This window comes from Typopeltis vanoorti, chromosome 13, assembly GCF_054136105.1.
Source record: "Typopeltis vanoorti isolate ZY-2024b chromosome 13, IOZ_Tvanoo_1.0, whole genome shotgun sequence".
Lineage (NCBI taxonomy): Eukaryota > Metazoa > Arthropoda > Arachnida > Uropygi > Thelyphonidae > Typopeltis > Typopeltis vanoorti.
In genome coordinates, this window is record NC_143561.1 from 4,443,191 (window position 1) to 4,462,807 (window position 19,617).

At 38.0% G+C, this 19,617-nt stretch overlaps 1 protein-coding gene across 2 annotated transcripts in view; it reads right to left on the reverse strand.

The window, feature by feature from the left end:
* Positions 1-19,617, reverse strand: part of LOC150099896 (5-taurinomethyluridine-[tRNA] synthase subunit GTPB3, mitochondrial) — a 132,288-nt gene that overhangs the window by 109,577 nt on the left and 3,094 nt on the right. For both annotated transcript variants that reach the window (XM_090402697.1, XM_090402696.1), the window contains exon 2: positions 2,102-2,237. In XM_090402697.1, coding sequence (XP_090258823.1) covers positions 2,102-2,237 — 136 coding nt within the window. The remainder of the gene's footprint in view (positions 1-2,101; positions 2,238-19,617) is intronic.

Below are 19,617 nucleotides of genomic sequence, written 5' to 3' on the forward strand. Positions count from 1 at the left end.
AGTAATGCATTTCTGCCAGGATAAACTGGATGTGACAGTCAACCCAAAAAGAGAAAGTTGATCTTGAAACAAAACTGGAACATTATCATAAATGAGAAGGGATGAAGTAGGATTTTTCTTACAGATTTGGCAAGCTTGAGTTTTTTTTTAGCATTGAAATTTACTGTTGTCTTCACTCCATTTAAGGATACTGAAGAGTTCAAGTCACTGGTTATGGAAGATCTTGAAGATTCTAACATTAGGGCATTGCAGGGTTTATCAAATGAGGAAGGGGAATGAAGAGTACTGTCATCAGTGAAGTTATGAATAGGATTGAAGTCAGAGAAAGGAGGTCATTAATGTAAAGGAGGAAGAGCATGGGTGAGAGCACAGAACCCTGAGGCACTGCAGCTTTTTTGCAGAAATCTGATAAGAGGAAGCCATCTACCATGAAACACAATGAATGACCAGTGAGGAAGCTGGTAATCCAATCACAGTAGAAGGGAGGCCATAAAATGGCAGCTTGTTCAGGCCTCAGTGCCTGGCACGATCAAAAGCCTTACAAATATTGAGAGCAATAGCATGAGTTTCTCCAAATCTGTATATGACTTGAATCCAAAGGTGGGTGAGATTAGCTAGAGATCAGCTGTAAAACAAGAATGGCATAATCCATATTGGTGATTGCTAATTAACTGATGGGTCTCCAGGTAATGAAGAAGCTGGTTGTTGATAACCTTCTTCATCACTTTTAAAAGTACTGTGGTGAGAACAATGGGATGATAGTTAGATGCTGACTTTTGTCTCCCTTTTTTGGGTACAGGCTGAGTTTGGTCAGCTAAATCCTAAATTGCTCCCATCCTCATTCAGTATCCAAGTAGATACCTACTACAGGAGTGCACCATGAACAGATGAGGACTAGACATTAGATCATGATATTAAAGGAGAATGTGACTGAATTTGATCTCTAGCCATTAAAAAAAAAGACTGCAACTTTGATGTACTTTTCTTTCCCCCACCACTACTGCAACATGTTAGGCCAGTTGCAGAGTAATGATTAACTAAATTTGTAATACTTTGGCATATTGTTTGAACTGTAATGGAACTGGTTTCTATATATGTATGTGTGAATGCACTCCAGATGAAGTAATTGTGTACTCCAGACAATTACCTTAATATGACTATCTAAACATCAGTAAATTAAATTATTCCTCCACAAGATAGAAGACAGCTTGATCAGTATTTATGATTTGATCATAATAAATACCGATCACTCCAACAAAGAAAGAAGGGATAGGATCCAGATTGGGTCAATACCAGTAGTATTGTCTATGAAGGTCTGCATTAGAAAAGGGAGATGCATATACAATAATGTAATCAGATTTTGCAAAGGCCTTTAACCTCCCTACCGGCCGATGTGGATGAAATAGTGACACCAAATTGCACTTCTTATCCATGTTATTCAATGGGTGTTAGAGCTTTGTGTCCAGATTTAGCTGAACGTCTATAGACGTCGTGGCCGGTTGGGGGGTCTAAAGACTTCCACAGGACAAGTTAATAATTAAAGTGTGATAGATGGATAACTGATTAACAAGTTAGACTGAAGATTATCTGTCCAATAGGCAGCTGACAGTATTAATTGCTGGGCCTGGTGAATAGGAAAGGATGATTGAGATATATAAGGCATACAGGAGTTGTTGTGGTAGCCCTCTTGGTCTACCACAACAACCTCCCCCACTTGATGTGACTCCATGGAGGTCTGATGATATGTAACAAAATGTAATATAATTTTGCATTTATACATAACTGGCCTGGTTGGTCATGTGGTTAATGTTGTCTATGCTCCAATCAACAAGCTGTGGGTTTGAAATGGCCATGGGCATGGATATTTTGTGATTGTCTTTAAGTGGAAGATGAATCGCCTTAGATGAGACCACTTGAAAGCTTTCATGTTTGGTCCCTGGAGAAGGGTTTCAAGATTATTATAAAAAATAATAAAAATCCTTAACCCACTCACAGCATTAATGTACTATAAGTTTACAACCTTTCATGAGTAGGAGTAACATAAAAAAATACCCAATTCTTTCATAATGTTTTAATTCAAATTTAAGAACAATCTTCTTACCGTTTGGTAAATTCACCAGCCTGTGCAATACGAAAAGTAGCTAATTTGGCCAATGCACTCAATACTGATGTAATTACTGCTGGTCCTCCATGAATATGAAATTCACACACATCCTCCCCAGTGAAGCTTCCAGGACCTATGAAGAAAATTTCTTTCAGGTGTTTCTCTAACTTTAAATAAATCTGCATCAGATTCATACCTATGATTATGCACTTCATTAAATTACTGCTTTTCTCATAGGTAACAATATTACAGTTAAAAAGTACTCGTTTGCATCTTTTGTTTAACCTAGCATACAAAAGCAAAAATAATTTGTGCATGAGGTAGTGTACTTGATTGCTGGATCTCACTCAAATTTGGTCTTTGGAATCCTCAAGAATGTTTAAATCAAACAATTCAAATTAGTCTTGGAGCATGGGGGGGGGGGGGGGTTAATAAGCAGAACATTTTGAAATTGCAATAATTCTGTTCTGGCAGAATGAAATTTAATAAAATTGATCTTAAACACAGATGTAATTCAACAGAAATTTAAACTGGTACATTTTTATGGGCAAAACACATCCTAAAATTATAGCTGAAATGTTTTCACTTATTGGATAGAATTTAATGAGCTCTGGTGTTTAGGATCTCTATCGAATTTGTCAAATCACTTCAATTTCAGCTTCAAATGGACCATTTGTAGCAGCAAAATTAAGCAAAACAAATTTATGTGACTTGAAGGGTGACTGGATGTGACTCACAAATCCAATTGTGTGTCACACAAATCTACTCCTCACATTCCTTATACAGCTTCTAGGGCTCTATGAAAAACCTCATCAGCATTAATATGGTAATAACACCTTACCAAATAATATGTCTCAATCATATCCCCCTCCCTCTTCCTCCTGTCCACAAGATAGCAAATTGCATTTTCTCAATATAAAGAGTCTTCATTCATGGTCAACATCCTTAAGAGCAAAAACCATCTTAGTCAATCATTTCTGGACCCTTTCCAATATCTCTTCATCTTTTTGAAAACTGACCATCCAAATCTGTGCACAGTAATCCATAAGCGATCCGATCAAAGACTCATACTTGAACCATAATCTCCTTACTTCTACAAATCAGAGTCCTCTGGATCATTGCCATTCTGCTGTCCTCAAAATGTTAACAATGTATAAATGAAATTTTAGGTCCTTATTCACAATCATTCCCCACCCCCAAATCCTTTATCACCTCCACTTCTGCTAAGATATCCAAACCAATTATATACTCTGTATCCACTCTTCACTTTCCAAATTTTAAAACTTTACACTTTGTAAAACTGGCAAACCTACTCACTCGTCCATTCAAGTCCTTTTATCAACACCTTTAACCCAACTTTCCACCATCTGCAAACAACTGCATATCACCATTCAAAACTTTCCCTAGATCATTAACACAGATAAACAGCAATGGTCCCAAAACAGATCCTTCTGACACATCATCAGTGATTTTCCTCTTCCGGGATACTGCTTTCTACATACACAACTTGCTGATACCTATCAGAAATCCAATCTCCAGTGCACTAATCTATTAACCAATCCAATCTTTTCCAGTTTAATTGCCATCCGTTCATGTGACAATTGATCAAAGGACATTGCAAAATTTAATTATACCAGGGTGTATGCATCTCCCTTGTCCAATGCATTTGTTGCCTTACTATAATAAGTAACTACAGTAGTAAAACAAGATCATCCTTTAACAAACCCATTATGTCCATCAGAGAGAATGCTGCTGTTGTCAACACAATTCTGAATCTTGGTCTTCAGCATTGCAAACTGTGAATTGTGACCTGCAGAGATAAAAGAGTTGTCATTCCATTATATAAAGTCCTGAACAGACCACACTTTGACTATTGTTCTAAAATTTGGTCCCAGGATTTAAAGGGGATAAATTAACTGCGGAAAGGGTGCAGAGGTGATAACAAAGATGGTATCAGGAGGACTGTGCAATGTTAGTTATGAAGACAGGCTGAGGGAATGTCAACTGCAGAGTTTGAATAGATGAAGAGGTGATATGACTGAGACACTTAAACTGTTGAGAGGTTATAGGGTTGACACTGGGAAGTCTTTAATTTGCTGGAACAGGGGGGGGGGGGGAAGGAGCGAGGACAAGGGGACATCCCTGGAAGTTACGAAAAGAAACTGGGAGTAAGAGGGTGAGTGATTTCTTTGCATGGAGGGTGGGTGAACCATGGAATGCATTGCTTAATAGAGTAGCAAGAGCACGAACGGTCAATAACTTCCAGGGATGGCCCCCTTGTCTTCGCTCCTTCCCCCTGCGTTATGTATGATAAAATATGTTTTCTTCCCCCGATGAGTCCTGTGACTCCATGGAGGCCTGAATCTTAATAATAATAATATTAATTTTTGTCTTATAATCTGCCTGTATAAGGGTCAGGCAAATGATGGCATCTTAAGGAAAGAGCTGACAGAGTTTCAGTATGTGGCTCAGGATCCAACACAGGTGAACATCTATGTCGAGCCTCTTTATCTGATAAGACAACTATTGATCCAGGAGAACACTGGATGTTGTTGGTATACTAGACTTCTAAGTGTCTGAAGAATATGCACCTTTGGTAGCGATTCAGTTTAATGTAATTTAATGCAAGTTCTACTGCATTCAGCTCAGAAGTATAGTTGGTGCATTTTGGCAGGAGCTGACTAGATATCATGCAATAATATCTAGAAAGACAGTAACAGAACTCCACTATACTCTATTTTTTTAAACCATCTGTATGAACAGATACAAAATACTCAGAGCATTCTGGTAGATGCTAGGGTGAAATGTTTAACTAATCTGCACAGAGAGAAGATGCATGATGCCAAGATGATACTGTATTTTGTGAAGTCCATGCAGTATTATGTATCCTGGTGTCTAGAATTTGCAGTAATGCTTTATTTGCAGACAAAAAGGATGTGTAGCAATCTGACAGATATTGTACAAGTTTTCTCACCATGAAAAAAAAAAAAAAAGAAGAAAAAAAAAGCCATACTGGGATGGTATGACAGGAATTTTATTTCAGTCACACATAGTAAATACAGCTGTTTGTATCAAAGTAACAAAGATAATTCATTTGCTTCAACACAGCAACTAGGAATAGATGATACCAAAATGCTCCAGTTGTAGTCCTTATAGCTTGATTGGATCCAACCATCAAAGCATACTGCCTATACCTCAAGAACTGCATGATGCAAAAGAGTTAGGATGTGAAAGAAATTCATCTTTAATCAGCTCTTATCTCGGAAATGACATATATGCGTGGTAGAAAAGTTAGTTTTTTTTTTTGTGTATATGTGTGTCAAACATGCATCCTGAAAACCTTGCTTCTGTTGCAACAATGATTACTGTTTGTTCTACTGTTAACTCTCAGTCAGGATGAAGGCACTTTCACAGAAAAAAATGCACAAAAAATTTACAAGTACCCAGTCTGACAGATCGTCAATACTTCACTACAACTGTCTCCCTATGAAATCAGTTAGGAAAAAATGACAAAAGTTATACTCATTCGCATGGAGGGCATGACTTATAGTTAGAAGAAATTATATTCTTACTGAGTTAATTTACAGCAAATAGAGTGAAACATAGACCCTAGTGGGACTCCCTCTCTTGGAGAATAGGTTGAGAGGGTTCATCCCAGAAAAGCTTAGAAGATTAAAGTAGATATACAACTGTTAATAAAGAGATGGAAGTTTCCTCTAAGATGAAAGTTGTGCAGGTCTTTCAATATGCCAAACTTTCAAGCTGTATCACAGACTATTTCCAATGTCAAATATACTGAGTGATCATGTCTTAGGAAAGCATCTCTAATTATTAGGGTGCTTCAAGTTGGATTAAAATCTGGTACAGAATGATGTTTTTTGGAAGCCAGAATTTATCTTGAAAAAAGAGGTTATTGCTTTCCAGAAACCATAAAAGACAAGAGTTAACCATTTTTTCCCAAGATTTTGCATAAGAAGCTGGTTCTGGTAATTTTTTGTTATTTAGATCCTTAACTGGTTTTGGAAAGGTAATAATGACTGCCTTTTGCTAGCATTCCAGATATTCTCACAGAAAATTCTGTTGAAGAAGTAGAGCAGCTGATCCATGGAAGATAGTGATAGATGTTAAACCATCTTATAATGGTGTCATCTAGTCCTACAGCAGTTGGCTGGCATTGAAGTACCATTGTAATCTTAAAGATTGTTCAAAGTGAACAGAATTTGATATTTGGTTTCACTGCTTTTAATGATCAGGAAGTATGTTATTATTATTATTAACATTTGTCCTCCATGGAGTCAGAGACTCATCATGGGAGGTACACATTATTGCACACAATGCTCATCCATGCTTTAAACTGATTCTATGTGTCTACACCCACAACACACTCAAGCAATGCATTCCACTCACCAACCACTCTCCATGCAAAGAACCGACTCCTCACTCCTCTGTTCACACTCTCCTTATACAATTTCCAGCAATGGCCTCTTTTTCCATCCCCCTATTCTATGAAAAATCTCTTCCATGTTGACCCGATAACAACCCTCCTGACTAGTTTATATGTCTCAATCATATCTCCCCACCTCTTCCTCCCATTCACAAGGCTCTGCAACTTACATTCTTTCAATCTGTTCTCGTACTGAACATTCCAAAGGCCAATGACTACCTTTGTGAACCTTCTCTGGACCCTTTCCAACATATCCTCGTCACCATGAAAACCTGATGACCAAATCTGTACAATAATCCATATGAGGCCTGATCAAGGCCCCTGAATTTCAGGTCCTTGTCCACCATCACTCCTAGATCTCTCATCTCCTCTACTTCCATTAAAGTTTGCCCACCAAGTGTATACTTTACATCCCATCGTTGCTTACCAAATCTCAAACCTTACACTTTGCAATATTGAACTGACAGTTCCACTTACCTGCCCATTCATGCAATCTATTCAAGTCCTCTTGTAAGGCAATAACATCTGCTAGACTCTGCATTGCCCTCCCCAGTTTTGCATCCTCTGCAAACAGCTGGATATCACTAGTTAAACCCAATCCAATATCATTAACATACAAATTGAACAATAACAATGGCCCCAAAATGGACACCTGTGGCACACTGCTAGTGACCTTTCTCTTTTGGGATACTGCACCCCCATATACAACTTTCTGATACCTATCCGACAGCCAGTCACTGATCCAACTCAGAAGTCTGTTATCCAATCCCATCTGTTTCAATTTATTTAAGAGCTTGTCATGTGGCAGTCCATCAAAAGCCTTTGTAAAATCTAAGTACACCACTGTATATGCATCTCCCCTGTCCAAGGTATTTGTCACCTTGTTATAGTACATGATCTCCCCTTAACAAACCCATGATTGGATTTGTTAAGATAACCACAGAGAATACTGCTGTTATCAAACAATTTCTGTATCCTACTTCTCACCAATCTCTCCAGGACCTTCACCACAACTCCAGATATACAGACTGGCCTATAATTTCAAGCTGCAGCCTTACCACCACCTTTATGCAATGGAATAATTTTACACTCCTTCCACTCCCTTGGAACCTGTGCTGTTGCAAGACTCTTATTAAACAGGCATGCCAATGCTACTGCCAATTCCCTAAAGATGCATGGTGATATGTCATCAAATCCTATTGCCTTATTGACATCAATCTTATTTATTTCCTCAATTACCTCCTGCTCACTCACAATTAAGCTATCCCCTCCTATGTCCTCTATACTTAAGTTCCTCGTGATTCCACCCTGATCAGAATGAAACACCCTTATAAATTGATACCTCAATAATGTCATCTGCAGCAGTTACCATTCTACCACTTACATCCCTTAACTTCATCTTACCATGATCATTGGGGGGGAGTCCAACCACACCTCCTCGTGCCCCCCCTGGACCCTTGAAGCTTTTGACCAAATTTCTTAAGGTCCGTTTTCAAGGTGACTAACGTGGCAATGGCATCCAATTTTCCAATGAAGAGTCATAAAAAGAAATCAACCAATAGTACAGTGTCCGGGGCAGCCGATGCGTCTGGGGCTGCAGTCCGGGCTCCTGATGAGAAATATGCTATGAGGACTCATATTAACATTTTGCAACTCAATATCAATGGTACTCAGAGAAAAATGGATGAATTTAAATACATGTTTTACAAAAACAATATCCATATTGCTTATCTGCAAGAAACAAAACTGAACAAAAATCTGAACTTCAGCATCAAAGGATACACAGTTCTTAGGAAGGATAGAGAAGAAAGAGCAGGTGGCAGATTTGCTATCCTTTTGAAGACCCCAGAAATCAAATTCAAAGAAATCACTCTAAATCAATATTTAAATAATAACAGTTCGACGGAAGCTCAAGCTGTTGAAATACATCTATCAAACCATTCTATTTCAATCACAAATGTCTACACTCTGATAATACAAATATTGATACAGACATCATTGAAAAGCTAAGTGAAGCTTCAACTGATACAACCATCATACTTGGTGACCTAAATGCAAAAAGTCCAACATGAGGCTCCCCTGATTTAGACCATAAAGATCAACAATTGAAAGACCTCTTTACAGATTTGGAACTCATAACAATTAACAATGGACAGAGCACCTATCTCTCTAAAACTATGGGAACTGAATCTGCTGTTGACATCACAGCTATTAATTATAGCATTGCATCAAGTGCACAATGGAAAATTTTGGGAAATGCCATCAGTGACCACAGACCCATAATAATAACACTAAACTTCAAGAGTGATCAAGAACAGCAAATCAAAAGGACGTGGAACTTCAGAAAAGCTGACTGGACATGGTTTACTCAAATCTTGGAGAGCCTCTGTCAAGATGAACCCGTTTCTGAAAACCTTGACAGAAAATTACAAATCCTTACTTCACACATCAATAAAGCTGCCAAAGCAACAGTACCAAGAGGCAAACGGAAAAATACCTGGACACCATACTAGAAAGATCACAATATTGATTCAATGATTACAGAACGAGACAATATCAATGAACAATTCAGAATTAATAAAACTGATGAATCCAGAAAGAAATTAATGGACATAACACACAAAATAGAGCAGGAAATTTGGAAGTGCAAACAAGAGAAATGGGCAGAGCTTTGCAGTAACCTGGACCCAAGAAAAGACAGCCAACACTGGAACATTATTAGAATCCTAGACAAGAATATCAAAGAAGAGAATCAACAGAAAACAAACTTTATCATAAATGCTGGGAAACAAGCTATTACAGATCTAGAAACTGCAAACAAACTGGCAAAAACCTATTCAAACAACTCCAAACTTCAGTATAACAGAGAGGACAAGACCCTCAATAAACTCACAAGTAAAATACTAAAACAAGCAAGAACATACCATACTAATGACATCTTCTTTGAAGAATTTACACTAAGTGAACTAAATTCATCAACTGAGAAAACTGCACCTAATAAATCTCCTGGTAATGATCTTATCTTTGGACACATGATCAAACACCTTGGCAAAAACGCCAAAGAACAACTTCTGGATATTCTCAATACCTCTTGGCGAATAGGCAAACTTCCAAAAGAATGGAAAAAATCAGTTATTGTACCCATCCTGAAACCTGACAAAAATGCTGCAGAATGTCAAAGCTATAGACCTGTCGCATTAACTAGCATACTCTGTGAAATTACTGAAAGAATCATACACTCCAGGCACATGCACTGGCTGACAAAAAATAAGAAAATTAACTACTACCAAACTGCCTATAGAGCCCATCATTCAACAACAGATCAATTATTCCACTTCTGCCAAACAATAATAGACTCATTTCAGGAAAAACCAACAAAAAAGACAACTGCCATATTCCTTGATATGACTGCTGCTTTCGATCATGATTGGATCAAAAAATTAATACAAACAGTACATGATATTGGAATTAGAGGAAATGCTTTAATCTGGATTGCTGATTTCATTAGAGGAAGAAAGATCAAGGTTAGAATCAATGCAGCAATATTAAGAGAGCAGAGAACCTGGGCTGGTATTCCCCAGGGCTCTGTACTCAGTCCCTTACTATTCCTTTTATATGTCAATAAGATTCATCCCTACCTTACAGAAGACACCAAAGTAGCTTGCTACGCAGATGATATAGCCATCTGGCACACAAGTGCTAAAATCAAAGAATCAGAGGAGATCCTAAACAAAAATTGGCAAAAATGTTTACCAAGCGTACCGACTAATAATCGGCAAAAGTATGATAGGAAAAATAAGGGTATGATAGTGAGTGTAAACAAAATGAAAGAGCATGTGTTGTATGGAGATTCTTTAGTAAGAGGTGTGTTAGTTGAGAGTTTAACAAAATCGTACCAATCCGGTGCGAACATTAAGAATGTAAGCGAGTCAATTAGAATGCAAAAGCAGCGGGTGAAAGAATCGATAGTGGTAGCAGGTACAAATGATTTGAAAGGAAACAAAAAGGCTATGAGTGAAGATGTGAAGGAATTGCTTGAGGTAGCAAAAGAGAAGAGTGAGAGAGTTAGGATGGTGAGTCTGTTGCCACAGTATGACAGTGAAGAGTATAGAAGGAGGGCCATAATTGCTAATGACTTTATGCTTGAATTATGTTTGATGAGTGGTGTGGAATTTGTGGACGTGTGGAATGAGTTTGATGGGCGAAAGGATTTATATTAAATGGATGGTTTACATTTGAATGGATTTGGTGTACGGAGACTTGAAAAGGTGATGTCGAATGTAGTGAAAGTGAATGTGCAGAATCAGGGAAACTAGAGTTATTAAGGGGGAGAAGAAGTAGATATGCAGATTTTAGGGAGACAGTTGAGTATGTGAATGTGTGTAATATGCCGAAGCGAGTAGGAAAGACCACGAATCAGAATGGGTTAGTTAGTATAAGGCATCAAAATAGGGATGGGACAAATCGGCTTCTGTAATTCATGTATACAAATGCCAGAAGTATTAGGAACAAGAAGAATTTTTGGCCTTGGTTGGCACTTCCAGACCACAGGTTATTGGCATTAGTGAAACATGGCTGACAGAAGAGGACACAGCTAGTGGGATTGAATGTGAGGGGTATGGTGTGTTCAGGAGGGACATGGAGAATAAAATGAGGGGAGGAGTTATTGATGATAGCTGATCAGCTACAGCCAAGAAGAATAGAAGTGGAACTGCAGGATAGTGAAAAGAGCTCATTTGAGGCTATTTGGTGTGAGACTGAAACTAGCAGAACAAAATATACTGTTGGGTGCTGCTATAGATCACCAAATAGCCTCAAATGAGCTCTTTTCACTATCCTGCAGTTCCACTTCCAGACCACAGGTTATTGGCATTAGTGAAACATGGCTGACAGAAGAGGACACAGCTAGTGGGATTGAATGTGAGGGGTATGGTGTGTTCAGGAGGGACATGGAGAATAAAATGAGGGGAGGAGTTATTGATGATAGCTGATCAGCTACAGCCAAGAAGAATAGAAGTGGAACTGCAGGATAGTGAAAAGAGCTCATTTGAGGCTATTTGGTGTGAGACTGAAACTAGCAGAACAAAATATACTGTTGGGTGCTGCTATAGATCAGGTGATGGAATAAATGGTGGAGATAGTATGCATAAGCAAATAGAAGAAATGAGTGGAAGGAGGGTAATTATTATGTGAGATTTCACCTATGGTAACACTGATTGGAAGGAGGAGAGGACACATGGGAGGAAGGAATTTGATTTTATGCGGTTATTAAGGGATAACTATCTGCGACAGCATGTAATGGAAAATACTAGGGGTCAGGGAGTGCTTGACCTAGTAATTGCATCTGAGAATTTGGCTGTAACGAATATGACCACGTTGCCACCAATTGGTGAGAGTGATCGTAGGGTCTTGACTTGGGAGATGGCTAAAGGTGTGGAATTTACAATTAAGACAGGGTACATGTAGAATTATCGGGCTGGCAAGTATGACTAGCTTAGGAGATTGATTGCTTCAGTGCCATGGCATGTACAACTGCAAGGGCTAGAAGTCGATAGTGCATGGGAGGTAGTTAAGAAGTGTTTGCATGAAGCAATGGCTGACTGTATACCTAGAGTCCAAATAATAAATCAACTAGGGGTTAAATGGATGAATAACACCATTAAGCTTGAGCTGCAAAAAAAGAAACAACTATGGAGGGAATTTAAGGAGAAAGGTGACCGGCAGGCACACGAACGGTATAAAGTGCAGGCCAGAAGGGTAACGAGTGTGGTAAGAAAAGTAAAAAAGGATTACGAAAGAACATTGGCCATGCAGGCCAAAGAGAATCCTAAACAGTTTTTTAGATATGTTGCAAGTAAAAGAAAAAATGTATATGGCAGAATAATTAAAAAGAATGCCGATGGTAGGGAGGTAACCAGATCAGTTGATAGAGTTGAATTACTGAGCAAGCACTTTGCAAGAATATATCTTCTGGTTGGTGACATTGCAGAAATGAATGAACCAATAGATTATACGGGAATTGTGGTGAATGAAGTGGAGGTGAGTAGTCTATTGCAAAACCTCAATGTCAATACATCTGTGGGATTGGATGGTATACCAGCTTGTGTCGTACGTGAAGTGGCTAAAGAATTGTCAGTGCCCTGGACCATTTTGTTCAATTTGAGCCTCGGGTCTGGGTTAGTCCCGAGTGAGTGGAAAGAGGGGAAAATAATTCCACTGCATAAAGGAGGTTCCAAGACTGCTGTTGTAAATTACCGACCGATTAGTGATATCAGGAATCATTGTCAAGGTCTTGGAGAAATTAGTCAAGAGAAGAATGCAGGATTGGACAGATGAAAATGGGATACTGTATGGGGGACAACATGGTTTTGTGAAGGGTAGATCATGCCTCAGTAACTTGCTCACGTTTTATGACACAGTGACGGCTGAACTGGATAAGGGTAATGGGTTTACAGTGATTCTACTGGACCTTGCCAAGGCCTTTGACAGGATACCACATGGAACTCTAATCAATAAACTGGAGCGATGGGAATGCATATAGGGTTGTTGAGATGGATAGGAGGGTAGTTGATGGAGAGTTACCAGAGAGTGGTTTATTCAGTAGTGGAGTCCAAAAGACGGCATGTGACTAGTGGTGTGCCAGAAGGTTCTGTTCTTGAACCATTACTTTTCAATTTGTTCATTAACGATATAGGAAAGGATCTGAGAGGAAGTGTTCACTTGTTTGCTGATGATGCAAAGTTGGGTAGCGCAATTGTGAGTGAACAGGATGTCAAAATTTTGCAGGATGATCTGGATAGTTTGGAGGACTGGGCTAGGGAAAATGGATGTCAATTTAATGTGGCAAAGAGTAAGGTTATGCATTTTGGAGTGAAAAGATTAGCAGCAGTATATCACATTGGTGGAACCGTACTCCAGGAGATTGATGAGGCCAGGGATTTGGGAGTGTTGGTGGATAGGGAGTTGAGGTTTAAGGGGCACATTGCAAAAGTGGGTAAATCTGCTCATCAAATCACTTGGTTGCTGGAAAATACTTTAACAAGCAGAGACAAACAAGTTATTGTTCCTCTATATCGAGCCTTGATAAGACCCCATCTAGACTACTGTACCCAGATATGGGTGCCAGGGTTTCTTCTTGATGGGGAGGAGGTGGAGAGGTTCCAGAGACGAGTGACCAAGATGATAGCAGGTCTGCGGAATGAACCTTATGAGAACAAATTGAAGATTTGTGGGTTGCAAAAATTGGTTGATAGGTGGAAAAGGGGTGATATGATTGAGACATACAAATTACTGAAGGGTTTCTATAAGGTATGATAGATACTGTGCAAATGTCGAATAGATGTTCTTGACATGATGTTAGGGCTATCGTCGATGAGTCTGTTGACTCTTTGGAGTTGCCCGAAATAATAATAATAATAAATCCATGAGAGGATTAGAAAAATGGTCAGATGAACTTAAACTCAAAATCAACCCAGACAAAACAAAACTACGCGCCTTTAGTACAGACAGGAAAAATAGACATTCCTACAATCCCAAAGTCATAATCAACAACAAATTAATTGAAAAAGTGACAAATCCAAAATACCTTAGTATTACGCATGTTAAGGAATTACGTTTTGCACAACACATCTCTAATACTTCCAACAGAGCTCTAAAAAAATTAAATATACTGAAAAGGCTTTGTGGAACAAATTGGGACACAAAGCCATAAATCCTCAAAACTACTTATACTACACTAATAAGACAATAATGGAATATGCAGCACCTATCTGGTCACCTTCGGCCTCATCGGTAAAGGAAAAATTAGGCAAAATACAAGCAAAAGCATCCAAGATTATCACTGATGCAGTCTCATCCACTAACAACATCAGAGCTCTACAGGAATGTGGGCTTGACCTTCTGGAGGAAAGACAAAAATTTTCCACCATAAAATTCATAAATAATATCAGAAGCTACCAAAGCGATCATATCTCCCTAAAAACGTATGAACATTGGAATCAAAAATACAGACTTCATAGATCATCAACTTTACAATATGATGACACTATCAGGAAAGAAATAGGCCTTTATCAGCTAAATGCCCATATAAACAAAGAACCTCTATTTTCCAGTCCTTTACCTCCATAAATCTAAACCTTACCAAACTCTGTACAAAAAAAGAATCAAAAGAAATGCTCAAAGAAAAAGGCCTAAATACTATCAACCTTCTTTCATCCTCCAAACAGGTTATTTGTTATACCGATGGATCGTCAGACACCAATATGATTAATGGAGGCGCTGGTGTTCTCTTACTCCTGAAAGGTGAAAAACTTTCAATAAAAGTTGGATCTGGGAGAATTGCTTCCAATTTTACCAGCGAACTTTATGTAATAAATAAAGCACTCAAAGCCTACTTAAAATTATCATCATCGCAACAATCTGAAGGAATTATAATTTAGAGTGACTCAAGATCAGCTATGGAGGCAATAAAAAATGGCAATACCAAGCTCACATAAGACATCCATAAACTCTTGAATCAACCAAAGTGTTTAGGAAAAAGTTGCATTTTACAATGGATTCCTGCTCATGTAGGCATTGATTACAAGGGAATGAGTGTGGAGTGCAGTTGAAGGGGAAATTATTTTCCCTTCATTTTCCAGATCTCCTTTGTGTTTTGATAACGGAAGAACCAAATCCTTTTGGCTTTGACAGTGAATGTATGATGCTGGATAGGAACACAATCAAAAGAAATTAAGTTTTGTGCTCGAGTTATCTGCAGAAGGTGATGCCTAGGAAATGCTTAGGTAGGAAAGTTTGGCGAGTGCAAAGCAAGTGATCATTATGGGAGTTCTTAACTGAGCAAAAGAAACAACATACAGTAGTAAGAGAACAGAATTTATGGAATGTGGTTCAAGCATCAGTGAATCTGACTGTAACTGAGATGTCAGTCTTAATCCCCTTTCCCCCAATAGCGAGAGGACTGCACAGTCTTGACTTAGCAGCTGAATAAACATGCAGAAGTATCAAGGAAAAAAGGAATTTATGTGGAATTATAAGGTAGGTGGTTTAATAATCTTAGAAATCAGCTAGGAGTAGTTTGGATAGAAGTATTGAAAGTGAATGTCAACAGCTCATGGGAGCTAGTCAAAAATACTTATCAATATCAAGAACAATAGAAAATTTTATTCCTCAAGTGAAAAGATAACATGTTGTGTTTTCACTTGAAATTTGTATAAAATGAATGACTAATGAAATTAAACAGGAACTTCATTGAAAATGAAGTTATGGAAAGTGTAACAAGAGAGAAGTTGCATGAGGAATATAAGACAAGCCAGGAAAATGACTAGTATACTAAGGAAATCAAAAATGAAATACAAAAAAGACTAACACAACTGTCAAAGGAAAATCCTGAGGAGGTCTTTCATTATGTGTCCAATAAAAAGCAAAGTGATTGCAAATAAATGACACTGTTAAATAGAAATGATGGCAGACTGAACTATGCAGATGACATAGTGGAGCTGTTTAATAATCACTTTATTGGAACATTTCATCCTGGTGGGGTTGATTTTATTCCTGGATGGTTGTAGGTTTAGAACTGCATGAAGAGAACATGCTTCAAATGCTAAGTACTGACTTTCTGGACTCTGGAAATGAATAAAGCAGTGGAACCGAATAGCATTTTACTGTGTAAGGAACTGGTAGGTCCATTGGTCTGGTTGTTCAATGAAAGTCTAGATACTGGGGAAATGCCCAAGGAGTGGAAGGAAGATATGATAGTACCATCACATAAGAGTAGTGGTAGAATGGAGCCATCGAACTCCATTAATATATAATAAAAATAAAATGAGTTAGCCGATATCATACAGAGGTAGCAAGGTTTTTTCTCCCGGAAACTCGGGTTTTTCATCCCGCATACAGACAAATCGGCCCTTCAGAACACATGCAATTTACAGACAAAAAATACTACTTGTGGTAGTGGTGGAGGTGGGCGGTAGATATCGTTGATAGAGATGATTCGTAGTAGAGGTTCGGTGTAGTGATTGCGACAGTTGTAGGTGTCCTCCCGCGATGAGTCTTCGGACTCCTTGGAGGCACGAATAATAATAATAATAATACTAGTTTGTATATTTCCTACAGTTTAGAAACATGAGTGAGAGATCAAAAAATTAAAGAAATAAATAAAAAAAAATCTGCAGATGAGGATAATGTTATCTGTGAAAGTCAGCATGGATTTGTTAAGGGGTGCTCTTGATTCAATAAGTTGCTTGCCTTTTATAATAAAATGACAAGAGCAATTAAGAAAGGAAAAGGTATATGCTGTCATGTGTTTGGATTTTGCAAATGCATGTAATTTAGTCACACAAGAAAAGTCATGTCTAGTTGCAAAAGATAGAATTAGATATCAGGTTAGTGAACTAGATTAGAAATTTGCTGTCAGATGGATACAAGAATGCAATATCAAGGAAAAGGAAGATCACAAGTGGGGTTCCACAGGAATCAGTACTGGGACCATTTTTTGTTTGTTTTTTTAACCTTTATGTCAATAATATTGTCACTGGGTTGCAAGAAGAAATTCAACGGGAGCTAGCATATGGAAATATAATTTTTTATAATTGGTAAATGGCAGCAAATCTTAAATATGTAAAAAATAATGGATTAATCCAGACCTTAATTTTCCAATGTGTTTTTATGGATAACCACTACTGATCAGTAATACAATTATTACCACTGTAAATATCACATTTTCAGGGTTGTTTAATGTTGCTAACCTGGATGGCTCAGCAGATGCTTCTGCAATGAAACCAACAGGGACTGGAATCATTTATCTCCATCATCATCAAATTCCTGCCATGTACCCTCAAGGAGTGTACAGGATAGGATAGTACTACATGAAAAAATTACATCATTACTAACTTCCTATCCACAATTTTCCTCCAAATCAGTCTGTTACTTGTCAAGACTCCAACATTATCAGATCTTATATTTCTATCGTCTAAGGCACTTTGAACTGTATCAATCCACCTATATCTTGGTATTCCTCTGGGTCATTTTCCTGCCAACCTAGCAGAGAACACTTGTTTTGCTAATCTTTTCTCTCCCATTCTATTTAAGTGACCATACCACCTGCGATTAGCTCTGCTAACGCATTCCTGGATGCTGACAATGTCAAGTTCTTTCCTAATATCCTCGTTTTTAATATGATATTGCCATTGATGCCATCTGTTCACGCCTCTAATCTTTCTCAGGACTCTCATATCTGCGGTCTCTACTCTTTGGTCAAGTGTTTTACTTCTGACTCAGCTCTCAGATCCATAAGTTAAAAATGGTTTGAACACTGTCTTGTATACAGCTAATTTAGTGTTCCGACTAATTTTTCTCTTATTCCATATGAATTTATTCAATTGACTTCCCACCATAACAGCTTTGCTGATTCTGTTGTCTATTTCCATATTTAATTTACCATCTTCACTAAAAATCGTGCCTAAGTAGCTGAAATGCTTTACTTGTTCCACAGGTTCTCCATTCACACCACAGTTGACATTTTCAATGATTCTGCCTATTTTCATTGTCTTTGTCTTTTTATTGCTGACCTTCATACCATATCTATTACAACAGCTATTCAATTTAGTCAGAGAATCTTGCAGACTTGTAGCGGATTTATTTAGAAGTATAACATCATCCGCATAAAGCAAAGAGCTGACATTAACATCTCCAATTTTGATATCATGTTTAATACCACTTTCCTTCATAATGTGATCCATATAGATAATGAATAACAGAGGGGATAATGTACATCCTTGTCTCACACCAGATTTAACATTAAACCATCTTCCTGTACTTCCTTCAATTCTAACTGCTGACTTACAACTCAAATAAATACTAAGTATTGCTTGATATAATGCCCCATTGACACCATATAACTCCAGCATATTGAATAGCTTCTCTCTTGGCACCATGTCATATGCCTTTTCCAAATCGACAAAACTTAAATGCAGATCTTTGTTATATTCCCATTCTTTCTCAACTATTTGTCGCAAAGTGAAGATCTGATCCTGACAGCCTCTATTTGGCCTGAATCCAGCTTGTTCTTCACCAAGCTTTTCTTCCACAATTCTTCTCAACCGTTTCTCAAGTATACTTGCATAGATCTTGCCAGGAACACTCAGTAGGAAAATACCTCTGTAATTCTCACATTCAGTTTTATTTCCCTTTTTATATATGGGTACTATGAGCGCTCTACTCCAATCATCAGGAATTCATCCCACTGTCCAGGCTTTCTGAACTATGCAGTGCAGCCACTGTAAGAGTTTTATACCACCATACCTCAGCATTTCTGGTCGAATATCATCTACTCCTGCTGCCTTTCCACATTTCAGGAATTTCAGGATTTGGAGGAAAATTGTGGATAGGAAGTTAGTAATGATGTAATTTTTTCATGTAGTACTATCCTATCCTGTACACTCCTTGAGGGTACATGGCAGGAATTTGATGATGATTGGTCAAGTGTTTTACTTCTGACTCAGCTCTCAGATCCATAAGTTAAAAATGGTTTGAACACTGTCTTGTATACAGCTAATTTAGTGTTCCGACTAATTTTTCTCTTATTCCATATGAATTTATTCAATTGAAAAAAATCAGAACTCCCTGGTGGACACAGGAAGTTTAAGAGGCAGTGAAGGAAAAAAAGAAAGCATATGGCTTTTTCTACTTCAAATATGGATATGTATTCCTGACTGCATGCCTGGTCAGTGCTTTTTACCACTGTGCTGTCATCACTGCTTGTTTCATTTAGCAGTTTTTCAAAGTAATTACTCCATACTTCAAGGATATCTTTTTCTCCTGTTTTCATGTCACCTTTATCATCTCTTACTCCTTTTAGAGCACTCTTTCCTCCATTCCTAAGCTTCTTCAACAACCTCCAGAATATTTTGCCACCTTCTTGATATTTATTTTCTATATTCTTGCCAAAGTCCTCCCATGACTTTTGTTTAGCTAGTTTTACACAGTGTTTAGCATTCTTGCATTTGTCTCTATATTCTCTAAGAGCACAAGCTGACTTATTTGACAGGAACTTTTGATATGCTTTCTT